This window comes from Amphiprion ocellaris, chromosome 3, assembly GCF_022539595.1.
Source record: "Amphiprion ocellaris isolate individual 3 ecotype Okinawa chromosome 3, ASM2253959v1, whole genome shotgun sequence".
NCBI lineage: Eukaryota > Metazoa > Chordata > Actinopteri > Pomacentridae > Amphiprion > Amphiprion ocellaris.
Genome location: NC_072768.1, coordinates 6,879,237 through 6,896,879, shown reverse-complemented (window position 1 = coordinate 6,896,879; position 17,643 = coordinate 6,879,237). Strand labels below are relative to the sequence as shown.

The following is a 17,643-nucleotide window of genomic DNA, read 5'->3' as shown; positions in this document are numbered from 1 at the left end:
ACTTCTGCGTACTTCCGTCTTTGTAAGAGACAGTCAGCAAACACGTCAAGACATGTTATCAGAGAGATACTTTATTCTTACAGTTTCACTCGTTCGGATTTTGAGGATTTTTTTCAAGCCGAGTGACGATAATGAGGTAAACGTTTGTATTTTGGGTTTATTTTCTTGCTGGTTCTTGTATGTGATGATACCGCGGTGACGCTCCACCTGCCCTCATGTGGATTCATGGCTGTCGAGGAGGGTGTCTATCTTGACTATAAGTGTAGGCTGCTAATACAGATAATACATCAATGATCTTAATTGATAATGAACCGTGGGGAAGTTGGAGCGAGGCAGAGACGAGTTTTACTGTTTAAAATAAAAGGGGGAAACATTAATCTGCTTTGGTATAAACTTTAAGCGTTATCAAGTTGCATGGAATGCCTAAAGCAAATTAAGGGGTTTTAGGACTTCACGTTAAATCCTCTCAGTTGATAACCTGTATTACCTAAATTTGATGTATTACTGTCACTTTCCGCCGTTCCTCCCCCGGTTTCCTTACGCAATGTCCGTCCAAAAAGATCTCTGACAGCTGTAGACCACATGATGTCGCTACTATTGTACATATCTAGAATACTCTAGAACTGTGAGTCGTTATAGCTATTGTACAAGTGTGATTCGTGTAATTTCTCCCTTTATAAAATAAGCATTTAATTCATTTCATGTCTAAAGTAGTTTGCAAGAGAACTACACGGTTTCAGCTGGTGAAAGTTACAGTGTACAGTTCTGCAGCAGGACGGAATTACAAGCCAAAATCCTAAAAGCTGACAACTATAATATATATATAAAAGTGTCAAATATCATGAGCTAAATGTACTTTATTAAAGTATAAGCAGTCACTGTGCAGAGGGTCTCTCTTTGGGTTGAAGTGATAGAATTAACATACTTGTTTTATGTAATGTGCTTTCATAAAACATGTCTTTCTAAATACATAAAGTGAATTGGCAAGAAACATACATCACTTGCACATGCAGTGTAGTAGATCAGGAAAAAAATGAATACTCAAATAAACTAACATTAAAATTTAGACAATATATGAGTAAAACAGTTATATTCAACTCATTTGTGGAATTGCACAGAATGAAAGTGATGGCCTGCTATTAGGTTTTTATAAAAAGAAAAAAAAATCATTGTTTAATGGCACTGTTTTGAACTTAATATGCATATCCAACATATCTGGCGACCCCTGATCAGAGTCAAGCAGAATACCAACCTAAGGAGCACTTTCATGGTATGGATGCGCATATAATTTTTCCAGGGACTGAGGGTGTCTTGATCATACCGAGTCAAGCAGAGTGAGGATATTCACACATTCACATTTCCAAGTGAACAATTCGCACGTTATTGTGCAATCTATACAGCTGTCTCGTTTAGATTTGTAAATATTTTGATTACTTTATTATTTTATAATCGCTTCACGTGCTTTTTTTTACTTGTAGCACTTGCTTCTTAGTTATATAACACTTCATGTCTATTTTGCTTGAAACCCTTAGTTTTTAAAAAATCTTTTATTATGCTTTAAATGTTCTACTTCTCAGTGCTTACTGTTATGCATCGAAATACCAAGCGAAATGGCTCGTATATGAAAACCAGCTTGGTAATAAAAAGAATCCTGATTCTGTTATTCTATAGCATCAAGAACTCCAAGTGATGAGAGGTCCAAATGAAGATCCTGAATCTGTATTGATAGCTAGAAAAGAGCAACATTTTTCTCATATAGATATTTCCAAGGCTTTATGTTTAATTCTAACGTCTGATCTGACCCATTTACACTGGATTTCGCCGCATAATCAAAGATAACTCGACAAGAAAACTCGACACATCATACCAATGAGCTCCATTTCTGTAAAATGTAAATACAGGCCATCTGCTCCGATATGTAAACAGCACACCGACTCCTCCTATCAGGGGGGTTCCTGACTTCTTGGCCCGCCCCTCTAAAGGGCATTCTCTGCTCCTATTGGATCATGATAGACAGTCCCCCCCCATGCTACCACTGCCTGCTCCGATTGGTTAACACGTAACGCTACGTATCCTCCGCCGGACCGCCCACCGGATCGAGGACAAAAACAATCGGCATCTCTCTCACAGTACAACATCAACAAGAGGACAGAAACGAATTTATTTACCGTTTTTTCTACCGACACGGGCAGCACGAAGGGCGACATGGTTTCTCCGGTAACAGTGGTGAGTATCAGCATTAAAAAACAAACATTAATAATAGCAGCTAGTTTAGCTAGTTACACGATAACGACACTTCGGAAGGTAGCACCCTTAATACTGTTTATCAGCGTTCAGTATTCACTGGCTCCAGTTACTCATTCAGCGTTTATCGGTGTATTTTCTGTGTTATTCATAGCTCTTCATACTTTGTCTCGGAAGGCCAGTGCATGGCTATCGGCAATAATTGAACTGCCTGTAAATACCAGTGTCTGTTCGCTGAATTATCAGCCCCTTTAAACACGCGGCTTGTTTCCTCGTTATTTAGCAGCTTATTGAAATGCAGGAAGCGCTGTCATTTTCACACAGCAGCGACTCTTCACTTTATTCCTCCTCGATATTCCACGAACATAAGGACGCTTCCACAAATTTCCAAAGACAAAAAAAAAAAAACCCTGTCATGTGACGACCTTTTTTGTCTATTTCCCCCCCTTTCCTGTACCCTTCAGTAACGCATGCGCCGAGCAACTGTGGCTGGCTTTCTTTACATCTCCTTTGCTTAGGCTGTGCTTTATATAGACTCTATTGTTTAGACTATCCATTAGCTCCATAATCGACCTGATAAGGAAACTGTCCATTTTGACAATAAAAATTATAGCTACGTGAATAATTTAACCGGCCCTAGCATCCTCTTACTTTGACAGAGCTGCTATGAAATTTTACCCCATCTGCAGGGGCCATGAAGGATGGTGTGGTGTAACTTGGCCTGTAGTAAACCCTGATGTGTAGTGTTTGAGAGGAGCCTGTGTGGAGGAATGCTTGCCATACAGACTAGTTGCCTTAGTGATGAGGATGCTGGGCAGGTACCGGCTTTGCTCAAGTGTTGCAGCGAGGAGGTTTGTAGAGGCTTGTGTTGGGATAAAAAATAGTTTTAGGCACTGCTGTTTCCCCAGATAGAAGTAACCCTTTTGTATTTAATTTTCTTTATTTTCTTATTCAGCGATCTGTTGAGCTGCGTTACATTTCAAAAAGTATATATATATATATATATATATCTGTTCAGAGGTAAATGTATCACTAAAAGTAACAATTACCCTGTCAAATGCCCCTTAACATGCAGGACAAGCAGGCTGAGAAACAGTTTTTACCCATGGTCCATCAGACTTCTCAACTCAAAACAATAACGCACAGTGTCACTTTTAATAATGCTGCTTACGTGCAATCTCCTGCCAATATTTATTCTATTTTATTGGCTTTTATTCGATCCCATTACCTCCTCACTGTACTGTATGTATCTTGCCTCTTTGGCATATGTTGGAATTCTTAATATAGTTTTGTTTTCCTATTTGTTGTTGTTAATTTAGCTTGTTTCAATGCACCATCCAGTGGCATCTACTTATATTTTCGTCATGCTTCCATGTATGATGACAATAAAGCTATTCTATTCTGTTCCATTGTATTCTATTCTATTGTATTCTAGTCTAAAAATGCTGCTCTCACTCAGTTGTTACATCTACGTATTGTATATTTTCCTGTCTGTAAACTAGGTTCTGACAAACACTGCCACTCTCTGTGCCATCTGGTGAACAGATTGTTGTGCTCTCAAGGGAATTTATCAGCTTTTATCTGCTTCCAGATGATGTAGAATCAACCGCTCAGAGCACACACACTCAGACTAGAATCTTCTTTTTCAGGTGTGGACTTGTTAGCAAGTACCTGCTGTAGCCCAGACATACAGCTGGAGTTTTCCTTTGATTTCTGGCTCTGTTGATAACACTGTAGAGACATGTCACGAGTAAATGTTTTTCCTCAAATTTTCAAAAATTCATGCGTTTTTATAATGCAACAAATATGGTGTAGCGACTTCAACGAATGAGAGTCGCTGAGAGACTGAGGCTGGGAATGTTTGTCTGACTAAACAAAAGAATCCACTCAGATTTCCAAAGAATATATTTAGCCTTTTATTAATTAAAGAAAAAAGATAATCAACTCGTGATAGCATGCACAAAGTCATAATCAAAACAATCAAAGCGATGGAAGAAAAATAGCGGTCAACAAAAAATAAGGTGACCCAGCTCACCCCCTCTCAAACAATAAAAAAAGTCAAGACAGGTGAACAGGTGTATATATTCGCTTAATTATCCACGCCCATATGCATGTGACCCGCTATCCCTCTATCCAACATGATTTCAATTCAGTTATATTTATATAGCGCCAATTACAGGTCAAATTGTCTCAAGACACTTTACAGAACCCATATGCCTGAATATCATAACCAATCAAACACAACAATTAATATGCCCCTTAACAATATAATAAAACTGTTAATTTATGGCTCCTACATAGGGTCTGTTACAGAGGTCGATGCCCCTGAGGTCCGGTATAGTGTTCCTCTATATGCTGGGCTGTGCTAAGCTGTTCTGCTTGTCCGCAAATGACCTCTGTAAGGTGGAAGGAAACGGTGTAGTGTGATGCTACGCAGAAATACCATTGTCATATGACGCACATGTCAGCTGTGGCTGCCAGGTCCATACTTATGTTACAGTTTGAGTATGCAGGAGTTTGCAGGTCTTTAAATCTTTCCGTGTATCAGGTTTCTGGCATCCTACAAGTGGTGATCCGTAGTCGCGAACTGAGTCCTGGTTCAGAGAAGTTGCTGATAGTTAGATCACAGAAGATATGCAGATCAGTGTCATTTTTCCTCGGCTGATTCTGCACCGTTTACTAACTTGTACATTGAATTGTAATTTTGCACAGTTTAAGAAGCGCAGCATCAAGTAAAAATCTGTTGTTTGGTAAAGCTATTTCATTGGTTTTGGGCACTGGAAAGGAGAGTCATTCCATCTTTTGAACAACATGATGTATCACTTGTTAGTAACCCGGTAAATGCAGTCAATCATTAACTGTGTTATGGTTAAACAGGAGACAGAGGGAGGTGTTTACACCCATTCAGCTGCATGAAGCACAGTGCTTTAGCAAACCGTCTTTATTTATAATGTGATCATTCAGATAGATACATGATAACATTTAGCTCATTTTGTTTGACTCTCAAATGAAGCAGTACGTACTCTGTATCTTTTCTTTTCTTCTTCTATTTAATGATCACCACAGCCAGCTGTCACACATGACTGTCCACCATCATTGACGTCCTTTTGCCTTTAGTGTCCCCACAGACAAACAAATTCCTCAGTCAGTGTAAGTGGAGTACAATAAGGCCCTGGCTGTTCCTGAGAGAAATAAAACCATTACAACCACCGTGGAGCCGTTTGTGAATTCCAGCAAGCAATTACACCTTCTTGATGGAGCAACTTGCTGCGATTACTTTTTAGGTTAATGGGAAAGGGAAATCTTTCATCAGTAATGGGAGATGATATGGCAAAAGCAGTAATATTCTAACACCAGGCCCCATCGTAATTTAGAGTCATCCAATTTCTTTCATTGAACATTAAGCTAAATTGAAGCACATATTTGATTTATATACTTCTTGGAAGATTTTAAAGTGTAAATCCAAAGAGTTGAATTTCACCAGTTTCCCATTTAATCAATACTGTTTCAGTCTCACCTCTCTTTTTCTTTAAGCTCTTTTAGTGGGGCCCATATCCACAGATAACAATCAAACTATCTTAAGACACTGGCCCACGGCTCTCAGGCAAAGTATTTTCCCTGCACTTTATCTGTGTGTCCATGTGTGTTGTGATGAACCTGTCCTTGAATACCGACAGTACGACAGAAATATGTGGCGTTTTCTTGTGTCCTGTGCTTAAGTCGCGCCCACTGGCTTGACAAACAAGGTTTTAATATTGGCTGGACTGGGAATGCTGCCAGATTGTCTCCTCTGCTTGGCGCCCATTTGGCCTTAATGGGATAGATAGGCTCACCGTACACTCACACACACACAACCATGGCAAAGTGCATAATGGTGAAAAGAGGGGTGCATTAGTAGCCATTAAACACCTAGCTCTAGCTTTGCCTGAGTCCAAAATTCCTCTCATCTACTTGCATCTGGAAGAGGGTGATAGTATCTGAAATGGATATGTGAGCAGAATGCTAGAGGCCCTCTTGTCCATAAAAGCAATAACATATCAACAGTGACCAGCTTATTTTAATGCTTATCTCAACCTTGTCAGAGCAGATAGTCTCAAACCTGATATTCCTGTTATTAAGAAGTCTAAACTTGAAAAGAAAATTGACGGAAACTGCCTGTATTTGGATAAGACAAATGAGAAAATGGAATATACACACAGGTATAGTATAGTCACACAGAAATCACAGTTGTAACTTGTGTTGTATATAAAGAATCTATTTGAAAGTGCTTTACGGTACAAAGATGTGAGGTGACATCTGTAATAAAGGGTACAGTACTGTAAGAAAGACAGTGAAAAATGAAAGTACCACTAGTAATAGAAAGTAGATAAAACACGAATGCCAGATGTAGACACTGAGACATTGTAAGTTACGGAAAACTAGGTAAACTGAAGCTTATGTTTTAAGCTGTCAGAACTCTTCAAATGTCCACTAAATATTTTACTGAAATGTCTTCATACATTTGGGAGTGTTTGTCTGCAGTGTGAGAGCATTGTTGAAAATGAAATGTCCAGTTTTTGGTTCTGAACATCTACCAAAGCCACACTGGAAGATCTTCTGAGCAAAACAACAGGGTGTCCGTAGTCATTTCATATACTCTACAATCAGGTCTTAATGATATAGAGAGCCGGTGCAGCTCAGCTAAACCTGAAACGATGTGTTTTTGCTTTTCAGTTTTGGTCTATGCACAAGAATGTTGAATACATTGCGGCTTTTCTGTAGACTTCTTTAGAAAAAACGGTCTAATGTGCATTGCTGTATTCTGGTGTGCTTCAGGCAAACGTGAATAAACTTCTCAGCATCCTGTCAGCTTAGTAATGGTCTACCCAGGCAATAGTTCATCTTTGTTAATTCCTAATTTTGAGCATGCTTTTGACCAGGTGTCAACTTGTCTGCTAGATCCCTGGTGTTTTCCTGCAGGTTGTCGTATCAGGTGCACCAGGGCAGGCCTGAGGTCATTCAAACATTGTACTTGATCCTGTACTGTAATTTGGTCTGCTGTTGTATTGGGCAGTTGTGCACTTTTATCCCTCCTCTGGAAGAATAACCTCCCATGATGCCTCATTCACTTGAATGTTGATCTAACTCACTCCCCGTCTCCCTTTTCTAAAGCTTCACTTTTCTATATTTCCTTTTGCGTTCTTTTTTTTGCCTTCTTCTCTTCTTACTTGTTATTTAGTTAATTTTACAATCAAACTTTGCATCTCTTTACTAGCAAAATGCAAATTAGTCGCTAGAAAATAGTCATCTGAGGCATCAAGTCTGCATTTCTTGCCCATTCTTTTTAAATCTTTCCCCTTCTTCCGCCTCCTTTCCCCGTCTTATTTGAATATCCTGATCTCTCATCCAGTGACCTCAGCTCCACTAAACCTTCGCTCACTTTCTCTTCCTCCCAACTCAACCAATTGTCTGTTCTGTCTTTTAATCCCGGGCCTTCTGCCTCAAGAGTGATTCTCAGAATCATTGGTTGGCTGCAAGTCCAGAGGTGTTGTGAAATCCTTTTCTACCAGCGCAGTTTTTGCCTTTTTGTGACCCTGTTGGGCCCCAACTATTTAGACAGAAAGAAATATGACTGGAAACACAGTTGGAAAGAAGAACTTGAGCTTTACACGTTGCACACTTCACACACTTGAACAAGAAGGTGAAATAGAGGAGGAGCTGGAAAAACAAGATGACAAGTGAGGACAGAAAGAAGAAATTAAAAGGTTACTTGGAGTCAAAGGAACAGGGTGGGAGCTTCTTGCGTTTCCCCTTCTGGAACAAAGTTTAGTTTCATCCATAAAACACACGCGAGCATGGCTGACGTCGATGAATTAATGACCACACAAAGCAAAAAAAAAGAAGACTGTTCCTGTCCAAGCTCAAAAACTTGCAGGTCATATTTCCCCTTTCAGTGAAAAAATCAGATTCTGTACCTCAAACACATAACATGCTCATTGTTTTGATTGAGTGTGATGCATTTCCTGCCTTTAGCCTTGAGATAAAATCAGTTGCAAGATCCTAAGTGCACCCGACCACAACTCGGTTAATAATGTGAATAATAAATCTGTTTTCAGGTCAAGAGTGAAGGCCCTAAACTGGTGCCATTCTTCAAGGCGACCTGTGTTTACTTTGTCCTGTGGCTGCCCACCTCCAGCCCATCCTGGTTCAGTGCCCTGATCAAATGTCTGCCCATCTTCTGCCTGTGGGTGTTTTTACTGGCCCACGGCTTCAGCTTCCTCGGCGCTCACTCCAGCGCTCGCAAGATCCTGGCTGGTCTCATCTTTTCTGCGCTGGGTGACGCCTTTCTAATCTGGCAGGAGCAGGGCTACTTCGTCCACGGTGAGGAGAAACTTTACACTTTGAGTCACTTTGTAATAATTATCTCGCTTGGTTTTAATTTTTTTAATTGGATTTTACAATTCTGTGACAAGAACAGTTTCAGCTTGGGCCTTATTTAGGGGATTTGGGTCATCGCGAATCTAACTGTCCCCATGAAAGCACTGTAAAGAAGTTAAAAAGGACAAGAAGAACAAGCCAGGTGTTCGTACACGTTTTAAATAAACCCCTTCAGGTTAAACAAACATGGAAAAGGAAAACAAAACATGAGCAGTAGATTTATTACCCCAACTCTCAGAAACATCCTTTCTGGTTTACAAACAACTCTTGGTTCAGCTTTGACTGGCTGTACTTAGCATAGTAAACACAACAAGTTTCCCCACAAAATCACACATTATTTCAGAGTATTTGGGAGCAACTTTTTCTGTTTCATCTCCAAGTAAAGTTTTAGATCTAAACTACTCATGTTTTTTGCCTGTTAAGTACAAAGTAGTCATAACCAATACAAACACAGGCCAAAATGTAAAAAAAATAAGAAACAAATTGTATTGACACTAATTAATTAATTTCTGCTAACTTAGATGAGTTAATTTGCTTTTGTTTTTAGCTGTCCTCCAGCTTTGGATCACTATTGTAGTATTTGGCTTTAATTTAGAGTACGTACAGAAAAACTCGACCAATATAGGATTTTTGGGGCCAGTGCAGATATTGATTTTTAGGGAGTAAAAATCACCATAGCGACATATTGGCTGATATTGTTTATATTCAGGAGGGTATATTATATTAGAGTTAGACTGAAAAGGGAAAATTATTGATTCATTTTTAATGAACTTTCCAGAAATGTATTTACAAATTAAGTTAGCAACTTACTGTGAATACACGACTTGACTCCACACCACCATCTTCTTCAGGTACATGTCCACTAGATCCGACAATTTCCTGCATCCCATTCATTGTCTATGTCAAACGCACTGCGTTGCATGCTGGTCCGGTTGCGGTGCATTTCGAGCTGCCATGCGGTGCGTCTCCTTGGAGCTCATTTGCATAAAGTAGACTCGAGTTCTACTTTATGCAAATTCAATGCGGCATGCAGAGGTCCGACGCATCACAAAACTTGCGGCAAATGTCTAAACTAGCCATCGGTGAACTAAAACAAGGACGGATTCAGCTACTGCACAGCTTATTTCTCACCTCAAATGCTTTCAGAAATACATTTCACTGAAGTGTTTTTGAAATAAAAGAAAGTTTGTGACTGAGCCACCATGTTGGTCCGACGCATCTGCCGGACTCTCAAGCTGAAAGCAGGGTCATGTGACCACGTACTGGCCCACTAGTGACCGCCCACCATGCAGGCGATTTTCAGATGCAGTGTGTTTACATGCAGAAAGAGTGGACACGTAGCTTTAGTTATGATGCATACTCTACTACTTGTGCTGCAGAAAGTGCTGAGAATGTTGTAAACACCTGAGCCAGAGCCATGCTACGTGTCCACTAGATGCGTTTTTCCCGCATGTTAACGCGCCACATCTGAAAATCGCCCACTTGGTGGGCGTGTACTTGTGGCCAGTAGCTGGTGTTCAACTCCTGCCGACCTTCTTCTCCAACTATCCTGCCCCTGATTGGACAAACGCATCGACTTGGCAGCTGTCTGTTCCTGGATTTCAAGCTGGACCAACATGGCAACTTGGTGGCAAGCTTTCTCTTTTCATTACGAAAACACTTCAGCAAAAAGTATTTCTGAAAGCATCTGAGATGAGAAATATCCTGTGCAGTAGCTAAATCTGTCCTCGTTTCAGTTCGACGGCTAGTTTAGACATTTGACAAAAGTTTTGTGATGCGTCAAACCTCTGCATGCTACATTGAATATGCATAAAGTAGAAGTTGAGTCTACTTTATGCAATTGAGCTGCAGCCCGCTCCGAGGAGACACACCGGATGGAAGTCAAAACGCACCGCAACCGGACCAGCATGTAAAGTGGTGTGTTTCATATAGACAATGAATGGGATGTGGGAAATTGCCAGATCTAGTGGACACATACCTCCACTCTACTAGACAAATTATGTAATAACCAATTTTCTAAACTAACCCCAGCATCTTACTAAAACGGGTTTTTATTTTATATGTTGTCATCACAAAATACATATTGGCCCAATATATTGCTCGAGCTCTAACAGATAACATACTACCTTGTGTTCTTCTATTTAGATGTAAATCTTACATATGTTATCCCACAGGCCTTCTGATGTTTGCCATCACCCATATCCTCTACTCGTCTGCCTTCGGGATGAAGCCCCTCAACGGGCGCGCTGGCCTGGTGATCACTGCCGTGTCCTCTCTGAGCTACATGCTGCTGTACCCCTACCTGTCCGGCCCCTTCACCTACCTGGTGGCCGTCTACATCGCCCTGATCGGCTTCATGGGTTGGAGGGCCATCGCAGGCTTGCAGCTGACCAACGACCTGTGGACCTGGACCAAGCTGTCGGCGTGCCTCGGCGCCGTGCTCTTCATGGTCTCCGACCTCACCATCGCCGTCAACAAGTTCTGCTTCCCCGTGCCCCATTCGCGAGCCATCATCATGGCCACCTACTACGCCGCCCAGATGCTCATAGCGCTGTCCGCCGTGGAGTGCCAGGATGTGGAGGTGGCCAGGAAGAGAACATGAGGAGCGGTGGTCTCCAAAGAGCATGAGGCTGGGATGGCGGCAGCTGCTCCCCCTCCGGCCCTGAGTGATCATGGACACATCTCACTGCCAGATCCCCGACCCCCGGCCTTCATCTCAGCGTGGCGCTCCCACGCTGTCGTCACCATGGCGACCGGTCCACCACAGTTTATACATGGCTATCACCCACTAATATGGTAGTGTCACACGTGTCTTCTTACCTAGAAGATGGTATTATCTTCATCCTCTCCCGACAACAGTCCTACCTGCCTCCTCCGAACCTAGAAAGGCTGTCTCTTAACCTAGTTACCATGGAGACGAGCGTAGTGATATTAACCTGCTATGTCGAGAGTATTCATTTAGTTTAACTGCTACGTTTTAATTTAATGGGAGCGTGTCGTTGATCACCTTTAGGGAGTGCGTATGGGAGAGCGATGTTGTGTGTGTGCATTTATGTGTTTGATTAACACTCTTACCTCGCCTTCCACACAGTCCTCTCACACACAGTCACACACTGACTCCCAGCACACACGCCTATTTTATGTGGTCCAGTAATGCAATTTACAATTTTATGTTTGTAATGTGTTTAATTGCTTCTTACCTTGTTAAAAAGGGAGTTTTTTTTTAATTTGCCCAGATTTGTTTTTGACTCTCCGTTGCTCTGTGTTCCCTTCAATTAGGGTGCTATTCTCAAAGCCAGGAGCATATTCACTGCTGTTTTATCATCCACAGTCCCTTCCATTTCACTCACTGCCTTTGTTCGCTCACTATTTAACATCCCACCCAGTCTCTCTGGATGAATTGAATCTTTTTTTTTTCTATTAAGATGTCCTTGAATAGCAAGATGTACAGAGGAATAATGGCAGAGACAGACAAAAAAAGTAAACCAATGAGGTGGAAAGGCAGGAAGGGAAAGTTGCGTGTCTACAGAAATTGTAGCTTATTGTAGTACTTATGTTATGGCCCAGAGGGAGGTGGAGGTTGTTTGTGGAAGCTTGGTCTTTCCTGTTGCGTTCCTATTGACACTGCTGTCAGTGTCCTGCCGTCACAAAGAGAACACAGTAAACACTGTAGTCACAGCAGACTATACTGTACACATAATAACATGCTGTACACTCCACCTCTCTCTCCTTTTTGGCCTGCCGGGTATTTGTTTTGCCTGCCAGTCGTTTGTTAAGAAACATGGGTGCAAACGTCAACACACACCTGACACCTACAGCTCCTGCTGGTCGGAGTTATTAGGAAAAGTTCATGGGGATCTTATTGCTAGACGAGATCAGCCGACTCACGCTGTTGCTGGCCTGAGCTCTTGTAATGAAGACTGAAAAGAAAGGGCTATGTTACCGGCTGGAATCTTTTTTTTTGTTGTTTACAGACGCTGTGTGTGTCTATCTGGGCCTCAGAAGGCATTCACTCACTCATAACGACATGAACACAAACACACACACAAACGCACACATCTCCAGGGCAGCCTGACCAAAGGAAGAAAAAAAAAAAAAAGGAAGACAAGGGAACTGGCTGGTTATGTGAGGGAACAGTTATCCCTTTATTCCTAATAATTCCTTCTCATCAAACACTTCATCAGCTTTAATCCACCACAGCTAATCCCCGACAGGTCGGCTGATATTTTGTCTTTCATCTCTCACATATTTCTCCTTCTCACCTTTCATTCCTCCCACCCTCTGAAAACGGTTTATTTTAAAATGAAGTGTCTTACTGAATATTTAAGAATTATTCTGTAATCTTTTCTTTCAGATGTCTACATTTATGCATGTTTCTGAGTGTGTGTGTGTGTGTGTGTGTGTGTGTGTGTGTGTGTGTGTGTGTGTGTGTGTGTGTGTGTGTGTGTGTGTGTGTGTGTGTGTGTGTGTGTGTGTGTGTGTGTGTGTGCGTGAGCGTGCGTGTGTGTGAGTGTTGCGTGAACGTGTGCATGTGACAAGTCAGAACCAATTCAAGGCCAGAAATGCTGTGAACTGAACCGACATAGTTTATACAGAGTAGACACACTACTGGATATTTTAATGTATTCTCACGATGCTCTTAAGCCTGTCTTCATCCCCAAATCCTCCTCAGAACTGTACCTTTTGTTTCGTAACACACATGTATTGATATATATGAGGAGGCAGATCCAAACTTCGGAAGGTCTTGACTTTACTTTTGTAGTAATCATTTCATGCCAAGTATATGTCAGTGGCATTAACACCACTAAGAGGTTATTTTAAAGGAAAGAGTTTTATTACAAAAGTATGCTAGGAAGTATTAATCACTATGAGAAATCAGTGATAAGGGAGAGATATTGTTGTGTAATCTAAAAACACCCAAATATCAGGTATGCTAAATACAGTATCTGTTTATAAAATAGGCATGCGTGGAAAAGAAACAAACCTGTGTTGTGGGTTCCTTCTGCTAGGTCACTGACCCCGAGAGCTGTCGGTAACACACCCTCATACGCACAAAAAAACCCACACACGCATCAAAACGTGTTTATGCACCACATCAGCCACCATGACGGATCTGCAGGCAGACCATGGTGTTGACGCTCTTCAAGGTTTTTTGAATATCAACAGCGCAGTTTATGCTTTGACCAAGAAAGACACTGGCCCAAGTGGCTATTCTTTCCCAGATAGTTCCTCAATCTCCTTTCAGCCTGTCAGCATGCTTGTCAGCACAATCTCTCTGCTTTGTCAGTCACAAGTGTTTCATCAGTCTGGCTATGTGACCACTCGTCTTCTGTTCCATGTTTGAATTTGTTTCCAGCATTTGAGATGAGCCTTTGTGCTGACGGCCATCCACAGAGGCTCGCTAGCAGACGTTTGTGTTTATTCTGTCTTTAATCAGGGGTTAGTGGAGTACAAGTAGAGATGCTAGTTAACACAACTGACTCTAGTACGCTGCCTCAAGTACAACTATGAGGGGATGGCAAGACTGAGTCAAGCAGTCTTACTCATTCGTACTATGTGGGCAATTTATGTAAGCGCTACTTACTTTGTCCTCTGACTTTAGTTGTAGTGGGTCCACACCAGAAGACATGCTTTATTTAGAAGCATTTTTGTAACGCTTTCTCAACCAGTTCACACTCAGAAATGTCACTCTGATGTTTGAACATCTGAAAGCAAGAAATAAATTAGTTATTGTGCCTATTTGGAGGATTTAGTTTTAATTATTGGCTCCATTTCACCTCCAAAGGGCACAAATAACCAAAGCTTAATAGAAAACTGAGCTCATCTGAACCAGTGTAACTTATTAGCATTACAGGCCTCTCGTGTGTCAAACAACCTTTTGTTTTGGAGGTGACAGTCGCCTCCTCGCCGGTGCAGGATTGCTTCTGGCCTTCCAGTTAGGAAGGAGGTTATTGTTGAGCGATATTGTAGCTGGAATTAGGTTAGGAGGTGAAATATGACACACAGGGGAAGACTGTCTTTCCATCCAGCCTGTTAGCTGCCATCCTGTTCCCCCCACAGATGGCAGGCCAGCAGGCAGCATCACTTTACCTCAGCCTGTCAACAGCCCTGTTGTTCTGAGCTTTGTGTGTGCAGACAAAAGGGACCTGAGAGAGCTGTGGGAGGTCAGTATGGTTCGGCCTCCGCAAAGAGCTGGAACCAGTAGCTAGAGAGAGCCTCACGTGGTCCTCTGCAGAAGTTGGCACTTTTCTTTTGATTTAAAGTTTCTTTTCTTTGATTTGAACCGTTTGCTGTGAATGCGCTGTGGCTCACCATCGTGCAGCCGTGACATTCAAAACATAGAGCTGTAAAAGTTTGTATATCTTTACTCATGCATGACAAGTAGCTTGAAATGAATCCTTTTACCACAGTGCTCACTATACACCCAGGTGTTTTTTTCTACAATTGACAGTCCTGCATCATTAGAATAAGCTAATGAGAAGTATGTAAAATAACCACCTTCTCTTTGTAGTGTACCATGTGCTGCACTTTTCTTACCCACATTAAGGCCAGTCTGTCTCTCCTGCAGTGTTTAAAACCAAGGATTGGTGTGTACTGTATCCTCTGAAGTACGTGCTCCTTTTTTTTCCTTTTCTTGATTTTTTTCTTTGAAGAGAGAGAAGACAAAAGTTTTGAAAGTGACAAATCAACATGTGAGAATCTTTTCTCTTGAAGTGTTACCAACCTGTATGTATAACTCTTTCTTGAAAGTGTTATCCTTTCTTTTTCAAACAAGGAAAACCTCATTTTTTTCATTTTTATTTTTGCTTGTCACTGTGGGAAAAGTTAAGTTTATTTCCTACAAATAATTAGATTGTTATTTTTCTTTTGAAGGCCCATTACAATGCATCATTTGACTTCCTTTTATGACAAAGTGTTTCTCATTTTTTTCTTCTATAATATACTGTAGGCTACCTTGCTGTCCTTGATTTTCACTTTGTGATTCATTTCTTTAGAAATAGTTTCTTTGCTGTAGTGAAACTGCTATGAATGTGAATATCTATTGGAGAAATAAATGCAATTACAATGCAACTTCAACACGTTGTGTGTTGGCCTCTTTTGTTTGTGGTTTTCGTAGAATCATTCAGAATGTCAGCTGATATTTATAACTCTTGGGGGTTTTGCTGTTGGTCCTCAGCAGCTAAAGTGCCATTACGGCAGAAAGGACTGGAGGACAACAGAGAGCTCTGTTCTAGTAACTGCTGCACTCTATTGTCTGATCGAGGTGGGAAATGTGCTTCCAACAGCCTTTAACCCTGTAGAAACTCACCCAGGCTGCTACCAGTGAAGCCCACTCTCTCTCTCTTCCTTCTTTTTGTCTTCGTCTTGCCTTCTCTTCCTGTGTCTGCTTTCTTCCCTCCCAACATGCTCACACACATCTTATAGTTTATCCCCGTAGAATCTGTGCCAGTTCTCTCCAAATGTGCTTCATTCATTTGCACCCAAAGTCTCGCCATCAAAGAACTCCAGTCTTCTGCGAAAATGAGGCGTCTCTGTAATGGCCTTTATAAGAACACTCCTGGTGACACACATTTCCTCAGAAATAATGAAATCCAATAAAAACACTCCAAATAAACACTGAAGTAACCTCACTGAACAATACTCTTCCATTGAAATGATATTGGAGAACGCTATGAAAGCCTTTCATCCCGTATCTCCTAGGTTCAGTAATTTAAAAGCTGTGTCATAACACAGCAGGGAAAATGAGCTGAAAGCATTTAGTTCCCTTTGAGTGCAGAACTCTTTCATTTCTCCAAATACCTAGATTGAACATTCAGGGTTTCACTCCAAACTACTTCCACTTTATTGTGCCTGAGCTGAGCAGTGAAAAGGCGAAAGGTAGCGATGACGTCAGTGTTGGTGCTTAATTGATTTGAACCTCAAAATCCGACACTGGCAGTCCCCTGGTGGGTCTATAGAAATGGAGCTGCTGGAGCCAGCGATAGTGACGTCAGGATGGAGAGGGGTTGTAACCTCTCTCTGTCTGTTTGGCAGCTAATTCACAGACCACACTCAGCATCGGGCCACTTGGAAGCAATGCCTTTTAGAGAAGCTGTGAGGCATCTGGAACTTGAGGACACTGCAGTCAGAAAGTATTAAAGACTTTTTGTTTTTTTGTTTCTACATGAATTAAACTTCAAGCGACCAAGTGGGGTCATTTTTGACCCCAGCTGTATAATTATGTTTGCCGTTTGTATATCTTTTGTCAGAAAGATGTTTCCTACCATGAATTTGTCAATCTACTCGTTCTACAGCTGCTCATAGTTTTTTGTAGGGATCGACCAACTGGTGTGACAAAGATAATGGAAACTTGTCCGGGGTCATAAGATATATAAGTTTCTTTTGTTTTTTTTCTTACCATTGTAGGCTTTGGTTTTACCTTTCCACCTCTAATCACTATATTTCAATTTTGCTCGTGGAAAAGCTCCTTATGACTATTCAATACTTATGCTAACTTTGCATTGCATTTTGACCATTACATTGTTTAGATATTTAGTTTGTGTAGATTTTGTTTTTTATGTACTTTTGATTTAGTACTGAGGAAACAAAAGGAAAAAAAATGTTTTCAGAGAAGTGGCAAACAAAGCTTGTCTAAACAAATGTTATTGTGTTCTTACAGTGCGTCATATTGTTCTTATGGTTCTTACTTTAGCTCTGGATCAAAAATGATTAAAATCCATGAGTAATTACATAAGAATATTTTAGAATATCCGTCTTACAATACATGGAGTAAATGACCCCACTCTGTCATTTCATTCGCTAAAATAGCTTGGTCACTTGAGGGTTAAATGCATCACAGTGTGGTTAGAGTGGACTTTAAAGTTCAAAGAATCAAATAAAACTGTATTCAAAGCACCCTGGATGATTAGAGTTGGATCCTTAATTCATCAGTGCCTCAATTTCAATACAGCAAAGCAGAACTGCATCCTAATAATAATGGTT

The 17,643-nt window shown here is 41.1% G+C and overlaps 1 protein-coding gene across 2 annotated transcripts; it reads left to right on the top strand.

The window, feature by feature from the left end:
- The first annotated feature begins 3 nt into the window (after positions 1-3).
- tmem86a (transmembrane protein 86A) lies at positions 4-15,738 on the top strand. 2 transcript variants are annotated; one of them, XM_023284653.3, is made up of 3 exons: positions 4-136; positions 8,340-8,604; positions 10,836-15,738. In XM_023284653.3, exons 1-3 carry the CDS (start codon positions 53-55, stop codon positions 11,261-11,263), a joined length of 777 nt encoding a protein of 258 aa, XP_023140421.1. In that variant the 5' UTR covers positions 4-52; the 3' UTR covers positions 11,264-15,738. The 2 variants fall into 2 exon arrangements, with proteins under 2 accessions (XP_023140421.1, XP_023140422.1); XM_023284654.3 differs by lacking the exon at positions 4-136 and adding an exon at positions 2,069-2,226.
- The last annotated feature ends 1,905 nt before the right edge of the window (positions 15,739-17,643 follow it).